The 17,357-nt window shown below is 42.8% G+C and overlaps 7 protein-coding genes across 7 annotated transcripts; 4 read left to right on the top strand and 3 right to left on the bottom strand.

Annotated features, from left to right (window-relative positions):
* The first annotated feature begins 100 nt into the window (after positions 1-100).
* Positions 101-1,818, top strand: LOC108652749 (uncharacterized). Its single transcript, XM_018102945.3, has 3 exons — positions 101-1,167; positions 1,223-1,568; positions 1,629-1,818. The coding sequence occupies exons 1-3, from the start codon at positions 747-749 to the stop codon at positions 1,795-1,797; spliced, it is 936 nt and encodes a 311-aa protein (XP_017958434.1). The 5' UTR covers positions 101-746; the 3' UTR covers positions 1,798-1,818.
* A 135-nt stretch (positions 1,819-1,953) lies between these two features.
* ATPsynF (ATP synthase, subunit F) lies at positions 1,954-2,766 on the bottom strand. The gene is made up of 3 exons (XM_018103424.3): positions 2,656-2,766; positions 2,505-2,587; positions 1,954-2,390 (listed from the first exon to the last, which is right to left on the bottom strand). The coding sequence occupies exons 2-3, from the start codon at positions 2,581-2,583 to the stop codon at positions 2,146-2,148; spliced, it is 324 nt and encodes a 107-aa protein (XP_017958913.1). The 5' UTR covers positions 2,584-2,587; positions 2,656-2,766; the 3' UTR covers positions 1,954-2,145.
* A 28-nt stretch (positions 2,767-2,794) lies between these two features.
* On the top strand, positions 2,795-5,533 carry LOC108653083 (uncharacterized). The gene is made up of 3 exons (XM_018103397.3): positions 2,795-3,260; positions 3,320-3,848; positions 3,915-5,533. The coding sequence occupies exons 1-3, from the start codon at positions 2,929-2,931 to the stop codon at positions 4,542-4,544; spliced, it is 1,491 nt and encodes a 496-aa protein (XP_017958886.1). The 5' UTR covers positions 2,795-2,928; the 3' UTR covers positions 4,545-5,533.
* A 131-nt stretch (positions 5,534-5,664) lies between these two features.
* LOC108653099 (calaxin) lies at positions 5,665-6,668 on the top strand. Its single transcript, XM_018103415.3, has 3 exons — positions 5,665-6,178; positions 6,240-6,347; positions 6,407-6,668. The coding sequence occupies exons 1-3, from the start codon at positions 5,795-5,797 to the stop codon at positions 6,578-6,580; spliced, it is 666 nt and encodes a 221-aa protein (XP_017958904.1). The 5' UTR covers positions 5,665-5,794; the 3' UTR covers positions 6,581-6,668.
* A 387-nt stretch (positions 6,669-7,055) lies between these two features.
* Positions 7,056-12,331, top strand: tor (tyrosine protein kinase receptor torso). The gene is made up of 15 exons (XM_089261481.1): positions 7,056-7,184; positions 7,299-7,699; positions 7,779-8,024; positions 8,086-8,323; positions 8,388-8,470; positions 8,535-8,703; positions 8,768-9,073; positions 9,137-9,490; positions 9,545-9,716; positions 9,774-10,269; positions 10,327-10,421; positions 10,487-10,609; positions 10,667-10,804; positions 10,870-11,034; positions 11,106-12,331. The coding sequence occupies exons 2-15, from the start codon at positions 7,544-7,546 to the stop codon at positions 11,158-11,160; spliced, it is 2,796 nt and encodes a 931-aa protein (XP_089117607.1). The 5' UTR covers positions 7,056-7,184; positions 7,299-7,543; the 3' UTR covers positions 11,161-12,331.
* Positions 12,332-12,905: 574 nt separating this feature from the next.
* On the bottom strand, positions 12,906-17,190 carry Coq9 (ubiquinone biosynthesis protein COQ9, mitochondrial). The gene is made up of 4 exons (XM_018103404.3): positions 16,978-17,190; positions 13,435-14,138; positions 13,166-13,375; positions 12,906-13,090 (listed from the first exon to the last, which is right to left on the bottom strand). The coding sequence occupies exons 1-4, from the start codon at positions 17,036-17,038 to the stop codon at positions 13,052-13,054; spliced, it is 1,014 nt and encodes a 337-aa protein (XP_017958893.1). The 5' UTR covers positions 17,039-17,190; the 3' UTR covers positions 12,906-13,051.
* Positions 14,591-16,953, bottom strand: LOC108653079 (uncharacterized). The gene has a single exon (XM_018103392.3). It carries the CDS (start codon positions 16,671-16,673, stop codon positions 14,682-14,684), a length of 1,992 nt encoding a protein of 663 aa, XP_017958881.1. The 5' UTR covers positions 16,674-16,953; the 3' UTR covers positions 14,591-14,681.
* Positions 17,191-17,357: the final 167 nt, after the last annotated feature.

Here is a 17,357-nt window from a genome sequence, read left to right as displayed (position 1 = left end):
GTTCTTAGTTAAATGTTCTATACAATTTTTTCTTGTCATTATTTGAACTATTTTTGCACTACAATAATTAATAAACTACTACTACGTACTATAAGCGTGCAGCCTTCTCACAAACTGAAAAATAATATATACATTAATTATTAAAATTATAAATTGTAATAATTGTCAAGGCATTTAAGCCAAGTCTTTGCACAGCTTCATTTGAGCATTGAATTTTATAATTTTTAGAACGCTCGCCTGGAGCTGTGCAATGCTAAAATTTTCAATCAAATACACAAAGCGCACAGATACAGTGAAAACTCTGCTAAACGGACAACTAACTTAAATATTGAATATTCATAATTACTTTTGCCTTTTCGAACATATATTTACCAAGCGAACAAATAAATTTAGTTAATGCTAAAATTGTTATAATAAAAATATTTTAATTTACAATCGGAAAATGTTTAAGTTCGCACATTAAATTATTTAAAATATATAAAGAAATATGTAAAAATTATAGGATGCATGTACATATGCGTATTTAAGTTTTAAGCAAACATCTGCCTGCCTAGTTCGTTGAAGCGAGCTTTTACTGTATTATTTTAAATAAAAAACTTAGAACTAAGTTATAAATAGAAACTATTCAAATGAACAATAAAAATTAAATTGACCATAAAATTGTTATCAATGCTGTCAGAGAGTTGGATGTATAAATATAATGCATATATATAAGTATATGTCTCTGTGGATTGCTGCAGTAAGCCATGTGGTTGCTGCTGTTAAGTATTTCGCCTTTGCTTGCTCTGCGCTGCCCCAACTCAAATCCTGCTCCTTTGCAGTTCCATCTGGTGCGGCAATGCCAACGCGCTGCTACGACGGACGCACTTGCTCTTGAGAGCACAGGAACTCTGGAGGAATGCATGGCACTTGCACGTGAGCTGCGTGGCTTGGCCTTGAACTTTGCACCAGGTGGACCTGGGCGACGCAAAAATTACTTTGAGACACAGCCTAGGGATTTGGCAAGCCTCAGGCGACAAAAGGATGCGCGGAATCATTTGAGTGTTTTCGAGCAGCCCGCAGAGTATTTCAACTGTCATGTTCTGGCGTGTCCGCAAAATACGAGCTTTGCGGGCATGACCAACGATAGTCGTTTCGACTACTACAGTTTATACGGCAGGCCCACAGGTGAATAGGCCAGCGATTACAGTGAGCCTGAAATCAAATCTATGGTTTCCCGTAGCGCTGCACAACATTAGCTGCGTTGAACAAGTGGGTCTGTTTGTCTTCTATACCCAACCAGCGAGCTATTTGAATGCCTCCACCAGTTGCAGCAATGCCAGTGAGTTTAGTGGAAGCCTAGCCCATGTGGCCTCCGAGGCGCGCACTTATGCGCTATCGCAGTGGCTGGAAAATTATAATAGACAGCGCGTGGGTGAAAAACCAGAGCCGGGCATCTTTCTGGCTTATGTGGGCTTGCAATTTAATATCAGCAAATCCCTGCAGCCTCTCGACTATCGCAATGCGCAGCAAGAGAGCCTGCTGTGCTTTCTATATCGCGCCTGGCATGTGGGTCATCCGCGTATAGGGTAAGTGGGTTTGTCCTAAAATACACAGATATATAAATAGTAACCAAGAATCCATTATAGCGGCAATCAAGCCAATGCTAGCTGCGTGGCTCTGACACCGAATGGCACTTGGCAAACGTTGAGCTGTGAACGTGAACTGCCCTTCATCTGCGAGATTTTTACGCCGCCAAAAGACAATACAACCAGGCAGTTGGACACAGGAGCAAATGCAGCGGATGGGTGTTACTAACTTGGAGCCGTCAAATGTGGATCGATTTGATAAATCAACACTTTGCAGTTTAACCAGTTTCACGAACCGAACGAGACACTGGCTCACATCGATGAACATAATTTAAAACAATATTTTATACTTTAGCAGTCATTGCTCGCAAAATGAAGTTTACGGTTATTTGATGCAGCACAGTTATTCGCAGAAATTTTTTTATTAGAATCAGCCGTTTTCAAAACATCAATTGTATTGTATTGTATTGTGTTGTGGATGTGTTCGAACTCTCTTCACTTTACTGAATGGCAACAATAAATGAAAAAAGTTTTAATAACAAAGTGTACACTGAAGAGCTTAAACGAAATGTACCGTTTAGTGGTACTTGTAGTTCCTGTGGTGCTTCAACTTCGGGTAGTTGATGATATAGAAGAACGCCATGCTAGCGACGGTCAACTGGAAGAAGGGTGCAATGCCAGCACGCTTCGGGAACACATACTTGTGCTGCCAGCGCCACCAGGCACGGCTGACAGCGCCAGCGATGGCAGATGGACTCTTGTTGCGACGTCCAAACCAGGCGCCCAACTCGCCCAATTTTACTTGGCCGAAAGGCACATCAGCTGCGATTGTAAAAAAAAAATTAAGAAGCATTACATAAAATGGAAGAAAATAGGTATGGTATAAGCCGCAAAGTCGGGCGGCAGAAAATTACGTAATTTCGCGAATTTACTTACCTTTGCCATAGTAGCGTGCTGGATCATAAGGTCCATGCGTCTTTGGGTTATACTCAGCTGGATAGTCACCAAAAGCCATCTCGCTAAGTTACGTGTGTGATAAAAATATGTAATTTGCCAATGAGATTATATTTTCCAGCCTGCTACTTACTTTGCTCGATACTTGAGTATGAGTACGACAATGTATCGATAGGAATCAAAGCACACTAAATGAATGCACAGTGGTGTACTAGTAAATATCGATAGTATCGGTACCCCGTTGTTTCATGCTGCCACTCTCGCTGCACATAATCGCTGTGGCAACGCCGTCGCGTAGTATATACAGAAATCAAATAAGAATTTTTTTGCAAATCGGAAACGCGCTTAAATAACGATAATAACAACAATAAGATCAATACATAAACAATAAAAATTTGAAAGCGTAATGAAACTGGAGGAGCTCTTGACAAAGGGTGCACCGTCGCCGCAAGAAGACGACGACGACGACGAAAAGGCGGAGTCGAAAACAAAAGCCACAAATGCCTCTGATGAGGGGGTGGAGAATGCTGAAGATGCTGCCGAGGAGTCTGCTGAAAAAGAAAGCGCAACGGGCAAGAAAAAAGGCACACGCAAAAAACGTTCGCTTAATTGGGAAGAGGCAGAGCGCGGCCTCCTATTAGAAGTGATCAAAACAAAAGTCGCATACGTTGAGAATCGGAGCGTTGATGCAAAAAGCATCAAGGCCAAGAGACTGGCCTGGTCGCAAATAACCAAACAGTAAGTGTAGATAAAATTGTATTTATGCATTTCAATCAATTAATTTTGGATTTCCACAGATTCAATGCGCTGAACTTTCGCCATCGACTGCTCGAACAGATCCAGGTGCAATGGCGCAGCATGAAGAATTCGGCGAAGCGTGAACATCAGCAAAAGCAGCCCAAGTCGGAGGCGCTAGAGGGCATGCGCATGATTGAGTTTATGGAGGAGCTGCAAAAAGATCCGGTGTCATCGCGCAGTCAAACGCGCAGTGGCACCAACGGTGCGCTCAAAAAAGAGCTACTCGAACTGGACGAGGATGAGGATATGCCGCTGGCCGCATTACCGAATTCCACAAATGCCAGCGAGGATACGTTACAGACATCAACCATGGCCATACCCTCACCACCGCCCTCCACCGCTGGCGGCGACTCGCAGCAGGAGAGCACATCTAATCCACTCCAATCGGCGTCCAATCAACGACGCAAACGGGTCAAAGCCAAAGGCTTGCTAAACTTAAAAGACGACCCAGACACGGGAAACGGTGCAGCAACACAGGAAAATGACAACGAGAAGACTTCACCAATACGCAAAAGACGACAGCGCAAGGTGAGTAGATTGATTCGACGTATATAAACTAGTTACCATTTAATAAATATCGTCTCTCCCTCACAGCTTTCACAAGCACAATCATTGCTTTCGGAAGATGAGTTACCAGCGGCCAGCGGCACTGCAGTTGGCTCACAATATACACCAATAGCAGCCGCAGCTGCAGCAGCGACGTCGTCCAATGAGGTCGCCATGAGCTGCCTGGACATGGAGGAGAAATACAAACAACAGTTGTTTAAGCTACTGAAACAGGCGCGCCTTGCTGAGATTGACTATGCACGACGTGAGCATGAACAGAAGCTACGCTTCGAGCAAATGGAGCAGGAACTCAAGTTGTCGTACTATCGCCAAGAGCAGGACCTCAAGTTGCGGCATATGCGCGAGGAGCACGATATACGATTACGTCAACAGCGGCGCGAGCATGAGGCGCGACTGACCGTTTACAATCTCAATAGCAACGCCCACAATGGCAATGGCGAAGTGGAGCAGCAGCAACAGCAACAGCAGCTGGCGGAACAGTCGCCACCACCACTACCCGTGCCCCATGGCATGCGCTGCAATGCGAAAACGGACTATAATAATGTACATCTGGAGAGTGGAACGAATCAGCCACAACCGCAGGCATCGACATCGTCAAGCAGCAGCAGCACGGAAGCAGCGCTGGCGGTCAATGCCAATTCCTTGGCTTACAACTAGTAGTTGCACACACTCACACTACAAACACAAACACACTCACAAATAATACGCATTGCCAGCATTTAGTGGGCGACAAGTGGAACTAGCTTGAAATGCGTCTAGCAAAATATAGCCGACTCTCAGAAGAAGGAAAACTGTCTCAAAAGACAAACTCTGACTAATCCATGAATATATATATATATATATATATATATATATATATTTAGATATATAGAAATATGAATACGTATTCATATGCGAATATACTCACGTTGCCACAGACATGACTCGAATGGACTGTTCTCTTCTTTTTCCGATTTGATTTGACAGACAACCAAACCTAGCAAGCAACAAGAAACGAGCATTTGCATTTCTTTTGATATTAGTATTATTATTATGTATTATGAATATGAATTTCACAAGCGGTTGTGTCGCAACAAAGACGCAAAATACTCAAACTCAATGAATTAATTAAGCAAATTTTTTAACCACATTCTCGCATGGCAGTCATCCCACATCCGATCCCAGTCAGTATTCTATTTTTGCCACTGTATTAGAACTTCTCTTTGAGACCCATCAAGCAGCTATGTTAAGTTTATAATTTCATTTTGATTATTATATATGTATGTGTATACACATATGTATTTTTTTTTATTTTATATATAAATACTTATACGATAATTGTACATCTATGTAGTTGTATTTTGTATGTTGTTTGTGTGCATACATTTAATATATATATACAAATATATATATAAACTTTTTATATATAGCTGTCGTGTACTCGATTAAGATTACATTTTTTGTAAGCCAAACACGATTGTCTTTTAAGGTACATTGCTAAGGTATACTCCCCCTACACATACACACGCTCGAATATGTACCCTGCTGTACACTTTGTGTTGTATAGCGCTGTAATACCCTGTAACTTTGCTTTAGCTTACTACTAAATGACATTAATTCAAGCAAAGGACAATTAAAGAATTAGTTAAAGAAAATACATAAAACAAGAGATGTCTTTTAATTGTAATTAGTAAGGTGGAAGATTCTAAATTATTTAACTTTAAACTTATGTTGACAAATTTAGATGATCTCTAAGAAACTAAGTAAGCCTTGGGCATTTCAAACTTTTCTTACGATTATGATAAAACCTGTAGCTCAGTATGAAGTAGATCGTCAGTATACAAATGCTGAATACTATTTGCATTTTTATACTTTTATACACATCCTGAAAACACATTCAGCGAAAAGTAATACCTTAACCAGGCAAAATGAAGGATCTTGATCTGACACTGGATTGCATGGAAAATGCGCGCTTCAACTTTATCTATGGCAGTATAGTCACCCATGTGGAATCGCCGTTCTCAGAAACTGAGTTGCTGTGCCTCGCAATGATCTATCATAAGTTTGTACTTTTGAATGGACCAAAGGCGAAATATATGACGCACAGGCAATTGGGGAATTTCATAATGCAAATGTTTCGGGTTACCGACACAGACATTAATGGTCGAGTTGTGGCTGTTGTTAGCGACGATCCAGACTGTACAGATCCAAAATTCTCACAGGATCGTCACTGTACACTGCCATCGTTTGTGAAAATGTTTACCACCTATTTTGTAAGCGATCTGGAGGAGCGCATGATATTTGTCTATAGCGTTTGTATAACAGTTCGTATATATCTGAATTCTACTTAACTTTTTCAATATTCCTCTCCAGATTTATGATGAGAATCGTCTTGGCTATTTGAATCGTGAGCATGTGATGCGGTTCGTTGAGAAATTCTTTGTCGGGGAAGATGAGGATGAGCAGATTGAAATGCGCACGGTAAATCAATGATATGATATACATTACTAATAAATATTTATAAATTTTACTGTTTGCAGGACATGCTGGAATTAATATTTATCAAATTTGATCTCGATAAGGATTTGCAAATATCCTTTGACGAATATGCTGAAATAGTACGCAAGCAGCCAGCGCTTCTTGAATTCTTGGGCACCGTCTTTCCATCGAAGGTCCAATTGAATACTGTTGCCCTTTGTGTCAATTTATACTGAAATTTACAAAAGAAAATTTTTTCATTGTATTGAAAGTCTTCCACATAGTGCATTAAAAACGAAATAAAATTATAAGTTTAATAATATGTAGTTCTTATTGTAATGTAAATATAATGTAAGAAAGAAAAAAGTTTAATCTTTTATTGTGTATTTCCACTCCATTTTACAAAAAATTGCTCTCAAGTTCTGCAGTGCGTTAAGCGAAAATGCGTGGGAGGAGTATAACAGCTTAAATAAATCTATGAGCAGAAGCAGAATACTTGTTTTAAGCGAAAACTTCATACATACATACATACATATATTTTATTTTTCGCAGCTGTATGTACTTACATACATATGTTTGTATGCATGCATATGTTTCCCACCCGCATATACCCCTACACACACACACACATACTTACGTACATAATCCATAGCTAACGGCTGATCACCGCCATAATCGAAGGGTATTTGTTGATATGCACTCTCGTTTGGAGCATTCTCGTTTATATGCTGCGTTCTGCATTTCTCCAATCCGCTTTGGCGCCCCATTGTCGAAAACCGAGCTGGATTTTTGCATTACAAATGATATGGCTAGCGTGACCGTCCGTTTGTCCATCCGTTCGTACGTTTCTATAACGCACATGAAACACAAAATTGAAACAAAGCAGAGAAGAAATGAAAACAGAAATCAATTTTTTTTTTTTTTTTTTTTTGCTTTTCGTTTGCGACTTTGCAGCAATTCTTCCTGTCCGCTCGCCATGGCTCGACTTCAGTTTGCACGGCTCAGTCGTAGGCGAAGGTTGGAACTAGTGCAGAGCGGCAATTCCACAAGGAAATTTGAATAAAAGTGGAACTAGTGCAACGCCACAGCCAAGAGCAGAACGAACTGTAAAATAAACAAAAAGAACCGCAAGCTCAACTGTTAAAAGGCGTAGCGTGCAAGAAGAGGGATAAAATAAATTAAAAAACAAATAAATAACAATGCTGCTGTTCTATGCAAAATATGCATTTCTCTTTTGGCTGTTCATAGACGACAATCAGGGCGATTTGATACTCATGCGTGAACTCTCCAAGGAGGAGCTGCTGCTCAATAAGACAGCCTGCACTAAGCGCTGCCTGCTCACAATACCGAATAAGGTGACACTAATTTAGCGCAACTCAAGATCATGTTCTACAATTCTCTGCTTCTCTGTCTCTCTTTCTTTCTCTTTCGCAGAATTTTTCAAGCTGTTACGGTTATTGTAGTGAAAATGGAACGGATTTAATGCCCGCAAATCTGCACAAAATACAGGAGAATTTCTCCTTGAATCTCGTCTGCCGCACAGAATCGGAGCTCTCATTTCGCATTAAGTGGGTTCAGCATGCGCGCGATAATGCCACACAGGCTATGCCCGATGCCATGTTCATTATTAAGTTGGACAGAATTTTTGATGACGTGAATCTTGAATCGACTTTCTATGTGGTAGGTGGAGCGTTTCGAATCCACTTAACAATGTTTATCTATAATCCTTAATCAATTTCAGTCCGATGATAGTTTCTTTACCTTAAGGGATCTGGATGCAATTACAGCGCATAATATTACAGCGCTGGCTGTGCACGCCGATGGCGCCTATTCGTTTATAGCCATCCAAGAAAGCTATCAGACACTGAAGCGCGGTTACCAGCCCAGCAAGATGGGCAACGTTCGGCTGAAAGAATTCGAAGAGCAGCCCGGCGATAGGCAGCACATTGCAGCAAAAGTGGAATGGCAGCCCTCAGCAGGTAAGTCTTATACAGAAGTCTTATACAATTTAAATAATCATATATTCATTCTCTCAAATTGCAGAGCGCAATTGTTACTTTGATATGATCTACTTCTCAAAGGATAGTCAAATTATGGAGACGCCCTCTCCAATCCATTTTCGCGACGTAAATACTTGGACGTGATATTTTGTTTATGCTCAGACCTTAACCTTAACTTTCACCTTTGCAGCCTCGCAGCCTCTACAGCTATACAATACCCAATTTGAAGTATGGCGAGCAGTTTATGGTGGGCATTCGCACGATTAATATCATGAATATGCTGGAGAGCTCACTGCAATGGCTGGTGCTTCACGTACCCAGCTGCCTGGATTGGACCCACTACAACTATACCCTGTGTCGTAAGTTGAAATGTTCGGTACAGTTTAATACAGATTAATGAATGCTCTACTTCATCTCTTTCAGCTCCACTGAAACCCGTCAATGTTAGCGTGATTCAATTCCATTTCGAACAGGATATATTGACACTGAATATTAGTTGGGCTCTGCCAAGACAATTGCCGGATAACTATACGCTGTACATACTCGATCTGCACGTGAATAGCAATTACATGAAGTATATAGTGGATGGTAGTGCTAATCATTATTATATACCAAATATCACTATACTTGGTGCCAGTTTTGAGGTGCATTTGGTGGCATACACACAGGGCGGACAGAATGCCACAGTTAAGCCCGTAGATAAGATTGATTTGCAGTTCCGGATGCTGGGTACGTTTTCTGACCAATGATAAATGAGTTATGCATATTTATTTAAAATATATTATTTTCCAGAAAGCACTTTGATTAACTTCATGGTGTTATTTATTGTAACACTATGTTTGATTCTTGGCTTGTGTTGGCTGTCGCTCCGTAGGCAAAAGCAACGTCAAGAGTGTCAGAAGCTGGAAACGAAGGATCTGAAGGCAGCTCCTAATCAGTCAAGCGACTTTCATTTGTCGTTGGTCAACAACAACAGTAACAGACTGTTAGCCACGCTCGCTGCCGAGGATAACTTTGAATTGGATGATGAGCTGGAGGTGGACCCGCATGCTGTGCTGCTGCAGGATGTGCTAGGCGAGGGCGCGTTCGGCCTAGTGCGACGTGGTGTCTACAAACAGCGTCAGGTGGCTGTGAAACTGCTAAAAGGTAAGAAAGATAGCCCAATAAATCAAACCGTTTATTTAAAGATTCTGCTTCTAGATCACCCCAATGAGGAGGATGTGCAGGCATTCAAGTGCGAAATCGAAATGCTACGCGCCGTAGGCAGGCATCCGAATATTGTGGGAATTGTTGGCTACTCGACCAGGTGCAGCAATCGCATGATGCTGCTTACAGAATACTGCGGCCTGGGCAGCCTTCAGAATTATTTGCGGCAAGCAATTACCTTGATCTCCCTTATAGAAAACTGTCTAACGCATTTATTCCACAGTGATGAATGGAAGTTCCAGCAGGAGCGCAGCGCACGGAACATGCATGCCAAGCTCAATCTAGTCCAGCAGACGCATCACTCAATGCGTTCTAGGCATATCCTATATAACGATACACGTATTGAGGATATAAATCGATCTATGCTGTCCACCCTGGAAGAGGAATCCGAGACAGATCTCTCAAGGAACAGCAGTCGCCAAGATTCCAGCTTCATGTGGAGCAAAAGAACACTTGCTGCCGACAACAAATCCTATGGACTGCACGGCATTGAGAACATTGAGACAAATGCAGGAGCAGCAGCTGCTGCTGTGGCAACACTGAAGAACCTATTGAAGCGCAACCAAAAGGAGAAGCAGTCAGAGAAAAATACCTGCTGCACGGCTAGCTTTGAAAATCAGGAGTACTTCAATACACCGGCCGTTGAGCAAGAGTTGGAAAGGCAACCACTGAAATATGCCGATCTATTGGATATTGCGCAACAGGTGGCTGTGGGCATGGTAAGGACATAGATAGAGAAAGATATTGACTGGAATGATAATGGCTTCTATCCACAGGACTTTCTGGCGCAAAATAAAATTGTGCACCGAGACTTGGCTGCACGAAACGTGCTCATCTCCTTGGATCTAACCATCAAAATAGCAGACTTTGGGCAAGCATTTATATATTATATAGATTAAGGCATACATATTAATTAAACTTAATTCTTATTATCAGTCTGAGTCGTGATGTGTACCATGAGAATGTTTATCGTAAATCTGGAGGCAGTGGCAAGCTGCCCATCAAGTGGTTGGCCTTGGAGTCGCTGACCCATCAGGTCTACACCAGCCAGAGCGATGTGTAAGAATGTGATCTACAACAAGATTTTATCTATTTATATTTGCTTTCTGCTTTCAGTTGGTCCTTTGGTGTGCTGCTGTATGAGATTACCACACTGGGTGGCATGCCATATCCTTCCATCTCGCCCAGAGATTTGCTGCAGCTGCTGCGTCAGGGACAGCGCATGAAACAGCCCGAAGGCTGCACAGATGAAGTGTATGTAGCTGGAGAGTAGATAAAGGGAATATATATATATATATACAAAATAATTGTCTTTGCAGATTTGCTCTAATGACAAGCTGCTGGTGCTCCATACCGGGAAATCGGCCCACATTCGCCCAAATCAAACAGCAGCTCGATGCGATGATCCTGGCCAGCAATGAGCAGCCAATGCGGCTACAGAAGCAGTTAAAGCGACAGCTAACTCAAACTGACAATCCACATAGGCATGTGCTATATAGCATAGTAATCCCAAATTAAATCTAAATCTAATTTCAAATCTTATTTCAATTCACAGCAAACTGGAGCAACTGCCGCAACATGATGAACCCTATTTGCAACCTTGTGCTTAAATTAGTTTTTATATAATTGTTTTTTGTTTTGTCTTCATTTAAAATGTTTTACTATGTGCAATACATTTTCAATTAGAGATGTGTGTAGTAAATAGGGATCAACTATATTTATGTATATATTTATAGTTACTTAGCTTAAATTTCAAAGATCTTAAAGAAAATATATTTACTGACTATTTGTACAACACACGATAAGCTCTGTGTGATATTGTAGAGCATGCTGTAACTGTTAAGATATGATAAAAACTTAATATATAATCTAAAAGAAACAACTTTTAAGCTACAATCTTCCAGTTCTTATAAAGCACGACTTATAAGACATTTAGCTTCCTTGTATATCCAATAGTTCACTTTAATAATATCTTATCTATATTTTTATACTTGGAGCCATCAGTCAAAATTTATTTCCTTTTGTAGCCTAGTAGCTTCCGAATTTGGATGATCAGAAAATTCGAAAGGCCCGTCTAGAAAACGTTTTTAACTTTTGTAAAATTTTTCCTCGAAATAAATTGGGTTTGTTTTTGATTTAAATAACATAGCTAGAAAATGTGCCAACACTGTTGCCGCATGCAATGGACACCATGCGAACCGATACCCTATGCCTGTCCCCTCTGTCCTGTGCGCCAGCTGTCCGATTGCTGTCGTGGTTCGAGCAACGGGAGTTGTAGATTAAAGTATCCGTCGTCCCATAACAAGTCCTTGTTAAAGCACTCCGATTTGTGCAAAGACATCTCGGAGCTATATTCGTATGTGGTTTCGGCTAAGCGTAATACACGGAGGCGAAATAAACGCCGGGGCATTCCCAGATGGAACGAACCCAATAGTAGTGCTATTCCAGCGGCATTCGTTGATCCCGAGCAACAGAAGCCACGGGAAGAGGATACCTGGACGTGGAAGTCTCGCTTTCCCATACCTGAGAAAGTGTTGCCTGTGCAACCCCGAGTGGCTGTACTCCCCTCCAAATGGGGCAGGACTGCTGGGCAACAGCCCCAGAGCTGAATCTTTTGCAGCATACCCTGCACATCCACACACTCGTATACAATCGCAATGTAAACAGACAACACTTTCACAAGTATGAGTATGTAGTACATCCATCGAAGAAGGAAGATACCACACCCATTGCTATTTTCTAAGTTGTGTTATTAAAAATCAAAATATATCTCGAATAGCACTAGAAAAGAGAATTGTTTTTTACCTTAATTAAAAATTCTTTACTTTTGCTTGTTTCCTTTTAACCAAAAAACTGTATTTAATCATTGTATTGACATAGATCGAGTTAAGATTATACAACTATTTAACCCCCCATTTTTAAATGTTTTTATACATAAAGATAATAATAATTGTAGTTGACTTAGGTATCAATATGACTACAAAAATACACGACGTTTATGCATATTTCAGTATACATATATGACTCGTATAAGACTTGTATAAGTGTGCAAAGCGAATGCTTTAACTGAAAATATATTTACAATTGACCATTTATATAAGGAACAATTAAGGAAAGCTAATTTGTGACAAAGTAGGATATGGAAATTATAAAATTTAAAATTAAATCATAAAAAGAATACAAATTTTAAATCAAAGTGGAACTTAATAATTGAACACATACCGAAATCAAGAAAATTTAAAACTAAAAATATAAAATTTAAATATTTTCAACTCAAAATTAAATTTAGATCAGCTATAAAAGAATCATTAAGAAATAATCGAGAGCTTTAGAAAAAACAGCCTACAAATATGCATAAATACACGTAGATCAGGTATATTATGACAATTTTGATAAGGTATAAATCTTGTTATATATGTATATATAGTAAATATGTATTTAATATTTTTACATAGCACTCGTTTGTTCTTTGGACATTCGCTGATTTTTTGTGCAGCTTAGCTAGTGACGACTGTAGCCAAGTCCGAGTATGTTGCGCGCCTGGAAGCAGAGCGAGAGAGAGAGAAGATCGAGTTAAATTGAATTGCATTTATAGATTACGCTATTTTAATGTACCGTGATGAAAGCAGAGTTAAAGGAACGTTGAAATGTCTGCGTCATGCCCTCAGTTTGAGCCAAAGCCATCTGCAGCTGGACAGCCTCATCCATGCGATTCTTGAGGAACTCCCACGTCTGAGCGTGTCCAGCTGAGGTGTCCTGCAGCATATACAGCTCCGTCATCTTCATAATGGTGGCCAAGCCAACCCGACGCGTATACCAGCCAAACTGTGAAGCAATGAAGGCAAATGAGTATATGGACAGAGATTCGTTTTAGTCAAGCTCACATCGACGGAACGATCGCCGGAATAGTAGCAAATATCATCGACTAGGGTGAGCACCTGCGCCAGCGCTGTGGATGCATTTGCCGGCTGCGCTATCAGTGCCATGGCCTGGGGCCATTGCTTCTTGAATGGCTCAATCATGCTGAGGCGCTGGCGCACCGCTTGGACTAGGAAATCCAGCGGATCACCGACCTCCTTTTGGCCATTGTCCGTTTTCTTCTGCAGACTCTGCACCAGCTCCGCATTACACTTGCCATTGAAATGGGAGACGAGCGCAAAGCCGCCATCGGGAAACATGCCATGGACGACGCTCGGAAAGCCGCTCTCCTCGGCGCCCTGGACGATCGCCTGCTTGGTCCAGCCAAGCTCCGGCACATGCAGCAGCGCTGCATCCAGTATACGCGTTCGTATGGCCTCCACCTTGGCCTGCTTGGCTGACTGCTCCGCGTCGGGTGGCGCACCACCGCCACCTATTCCAGCACCGCCGCCCGCATCGCTCTGTGTGGCCTTATACGCCTTCTGCTCAGCTGCATCGCGCTCCCTCTCGCGTTGCTCCTCACGCGCCCGAAACTCATCCAGGTTGTCGCTGCTCGAGGAGTAGCTGCGTCCCACAGCGTAGCCGGGCAACAAAACTGGGCGCTGCTGTTGCAGTGTGAGCACGGCGGCGGGTGTAGCGGTGCTAATGGCCAGCCAGCAGCCTTGTGCATCTGCAAATCATTTAATCAATCAATCAAGTATAATCGAACAGTTGAAATCATATATATAAGTTTTTATTGCAAAAATAATGTGAAATGATCTCAATAGGGTCTCTTTGTTATGAGTGATTCTGCGTTACGGCCAACATAATTGAGCTAAACCCATGTAGCAGTTTCATTTATAAATATTTAAATTTCCGTTGACAATTTGTTCCACATATCGTGTAGAGTTGTGGTTTCCCCCTTTGCTCTAATTAGCTTGAAGGTCAGCTAAAACAAGGCGAAGCTCACAGTTTGGCTTCGTTCGCTTTGCTGTGCCATTAATTAACACCTTTTTGGAGGCGACAGCTGAGCGAGAGAGCACAGTTAGTTTGGTCAATTAGCACCTGTTGACCGTAGAAAACACACAAAAATAAATAAATGCACATATGTGAAAAAGAAAAAAAAAACAACTGTCATTATGATTGTCGGATAAATTTCGTTTTCATTTACGTTCGATCAAAGGAGATATAAACATAGAAACAGATGGTTTATGATTTGTCTTTTGTCCAATTTCTAGTCCGACCGGAGTTGTTTTTTGCGCTTTATCGAGCTCTGCTCCACATTGTCGCTGGTCAGCAGGTAGAGCACGCGCAATGACTCCAGTCCCGTTATGGACCCGGCCAACACCTCGAGCTTCTCCTCACGTCCAATGTCCGGCAAATGGCCGTCTCCCTCGCCGCCGTCCATCCCGCTGTTGGTTATGTTCACGGCCAGCATATTGAGCTGCTTCTGCATTAGCTCGTCGTCGGATGTGCTCTGGCCATTGAGCACCCGTTCCCTGTACGCCTTGTAGTGGGCGAGGGAGAAGTTTAGGGCTTTGCCTAGGGGCTCCAGGAATTGCTGCTCAATCTCTGGCAGTACATCCCAGAATCCCGTCCGGTTGTCAAGGTCAGCCATGGCAAAGTACCGCACCATGTTCAGGGCATTCGATATGGTGACCGAATGCATCAAAAGATCCGATTTCACGTCTTGGGGGAGCACGCAAACACACCGCAGCACCATGGACCGGAACTGTACTCCACTGTAGACCTCGCTCAGAGGCACCTTCAGCTCCATTTGAGCGGCAGCCAAGTCCTTATACATGCCCGCTAGATAGCCAAGGATGCCATCGTGCTGCAGTGTTTCCAGCAGGTTTTTCAATATGAAATACTTGGCTGTATCCTCGAAGGCGAGTATATAGTGATGCAGCACCTGGAGGCCCAGTTGACGCAACGACTCCTGCGAGGAGTAGCCCGTTATCTTGCAGAGCACCTCACAGTAGCGCTTGTGTACCTCCAAATCCAGCGAACGCTGCGGCACAGGCTCCGTCAGAATGCTCAACGCATAATCATTTAAGCGTAATCCACAATGCTGCATCGGCGGCTCCGGTTGCTCCAGCAGCACTGAGACCAAGTAGAGGAGCGATTCAAATAAATGCAGTGGCGCATAAACTTTGGGCGCGCTCTTGGGCAGCAATTGGCCCACGAGCAGAGCGTGATAGTACATGGCCAGGGCGGGCAGTGGGAGTTTCTCGTCAATTAGGAAGATATTGTGGCTGCTCATCTCGTAGACACCCTTTTCAGCGTCCAGGCGACGTTTCCAGCGGGCGCGCTGCTCCACCAGGCACAGCAGATAGTAGGGATCCCCCAGCAATCTAGAGGCGTCCGCTACCAGAGTGTGCAGCACCTGCTGGACATATGATTGTGTCTTGCCCGCCTTGGCACGCGCCTGGAGATAACTCTGCTGAGTCAACTCCGGCCGCAGGCGCCACGGACTGGGCGTACAGACGTGCGCTTGTCCCGGCTCCAGCAATCGCTTCGGCATATTGCTCAGCTCGAGCAGGGCCAGAGGTTTTCCCAGAAGCTGAATCAGGAAGCAGGTCAGGGCATTACGACGATTTAGGCCACAATCCCGAAAGACCGATGTGTTGCAATCCTGCTCGAGGACCACCTTCAAGAGTGGCTCGTAGCACAGATCGATGGTGATGTAATGCGCCAGCATTTCCTCGATTTGTTTGTCCTGCTCCAGCAGATGCGCCTGTTGCTCGTCGTAGCCCTCACTGAGGTACTGCGGCAACGGCAGGTCCCGCACACGTGTAACTACAGAGGCGAGACACCACTCGATGGCCTGCGGCTTGGACTGACCCTGTCGCAGCAGCACCACCTGCAATGCCCGAAGATATGCCGAGAATATGGCTATGCTGCTGCTCTCCTCGATCTTTTCCATCAACTCTAGCATAAACTGGTGCAGCGGCGCATATTTGGCGACGATCTTCAGCAGCTCATTGACGCAGTCGAACAACTGCGTGTCATCCACATTCGTTTCGTCCGTTAACGTCGGTGCACAGATTTCCGTATACATGTCCAATGCGGCGGCGGGCATGTGCGGCTCGATTTCCGCAAAGACAGTGGGGCTCTGGAAGAGCATTTTGATGCCATCGTAATCACGCTCGTGGAGCATACGCTTAATTAGGCTTAACAGGTTCTCGGCTTCTGTTACCGGTTCCGTTTCCATTTCTACGTCCATTGCGTTTTGATTTTGTTTTATTTACTTTTTTTTTTGTTTTGATTTTTTGTTTCCAACTTGTTTTATTTTAACTAAAAATTCTAAATAAACTTTTGACCGGCAGCCACAGCATTTGCTTTGTCCTCTCCCCCCTGACGTATAAATCGAACGGAAAAGGAATGAAAAAAGTGTAAAGAAAACAGCTGTTCGCGTTGAATGCCACTCTCACTCGCACGTCTTTCGTAATGGGCGAATTGCGAAATCCAGCACGCGCGCGTCTTTGCTTTGTGTCAACAGTTCTTTGATTATTGTCTAATTTACTTACTGATTGGCAGCACAAACTTTTGTAGGCGAATTACTTTTTGCAAACAGCGCACATTTGCCATTTTAGCGCTCCAAATGTTGTCTGCTCAACTGATATTTGCTTCTTCTTCTGGTATTTATTTCGGGCGCCATTCAGCATGCGGCAAACCTGGTGCTGTACAGCGTTCGAAATTTGCTGAATTTTGCAGCACTGTGCAGCTAGGGCTGGCTGCCGATGCATAGCTATAAATACTTATATACAAATGCCTACTTTAATGAATTAAAATAACAATAAATTGACCTAAAATATTACTATCAATTATGCTCGACTATTAAATATATTGATTTTCTCTATTTGCTGTAACAGCTGTTTGGTATTTTCTTGGCATGCATTGCCCGCTA

Source organism: Drosophila navojoa, chromosome 5, assembly GCF_054131105.1.
Source record: "Drosophila navojoa isolate 15081-1374.11 chromosome 5, UAZ_NAV_1.0, whole genome shotgun sequence".
Lineage (NCBI taxonomy): Eukaryota > Metazoa > Arthropoda > Insecta > Diptera > Drosophilidae > Drosophila > Drosophila navojoa.
The sequence above is the reverse complement of the archived record's forward strand: the minus strand, read 5'-3'. Positions and strand labels throughout refer to the sequence as shown.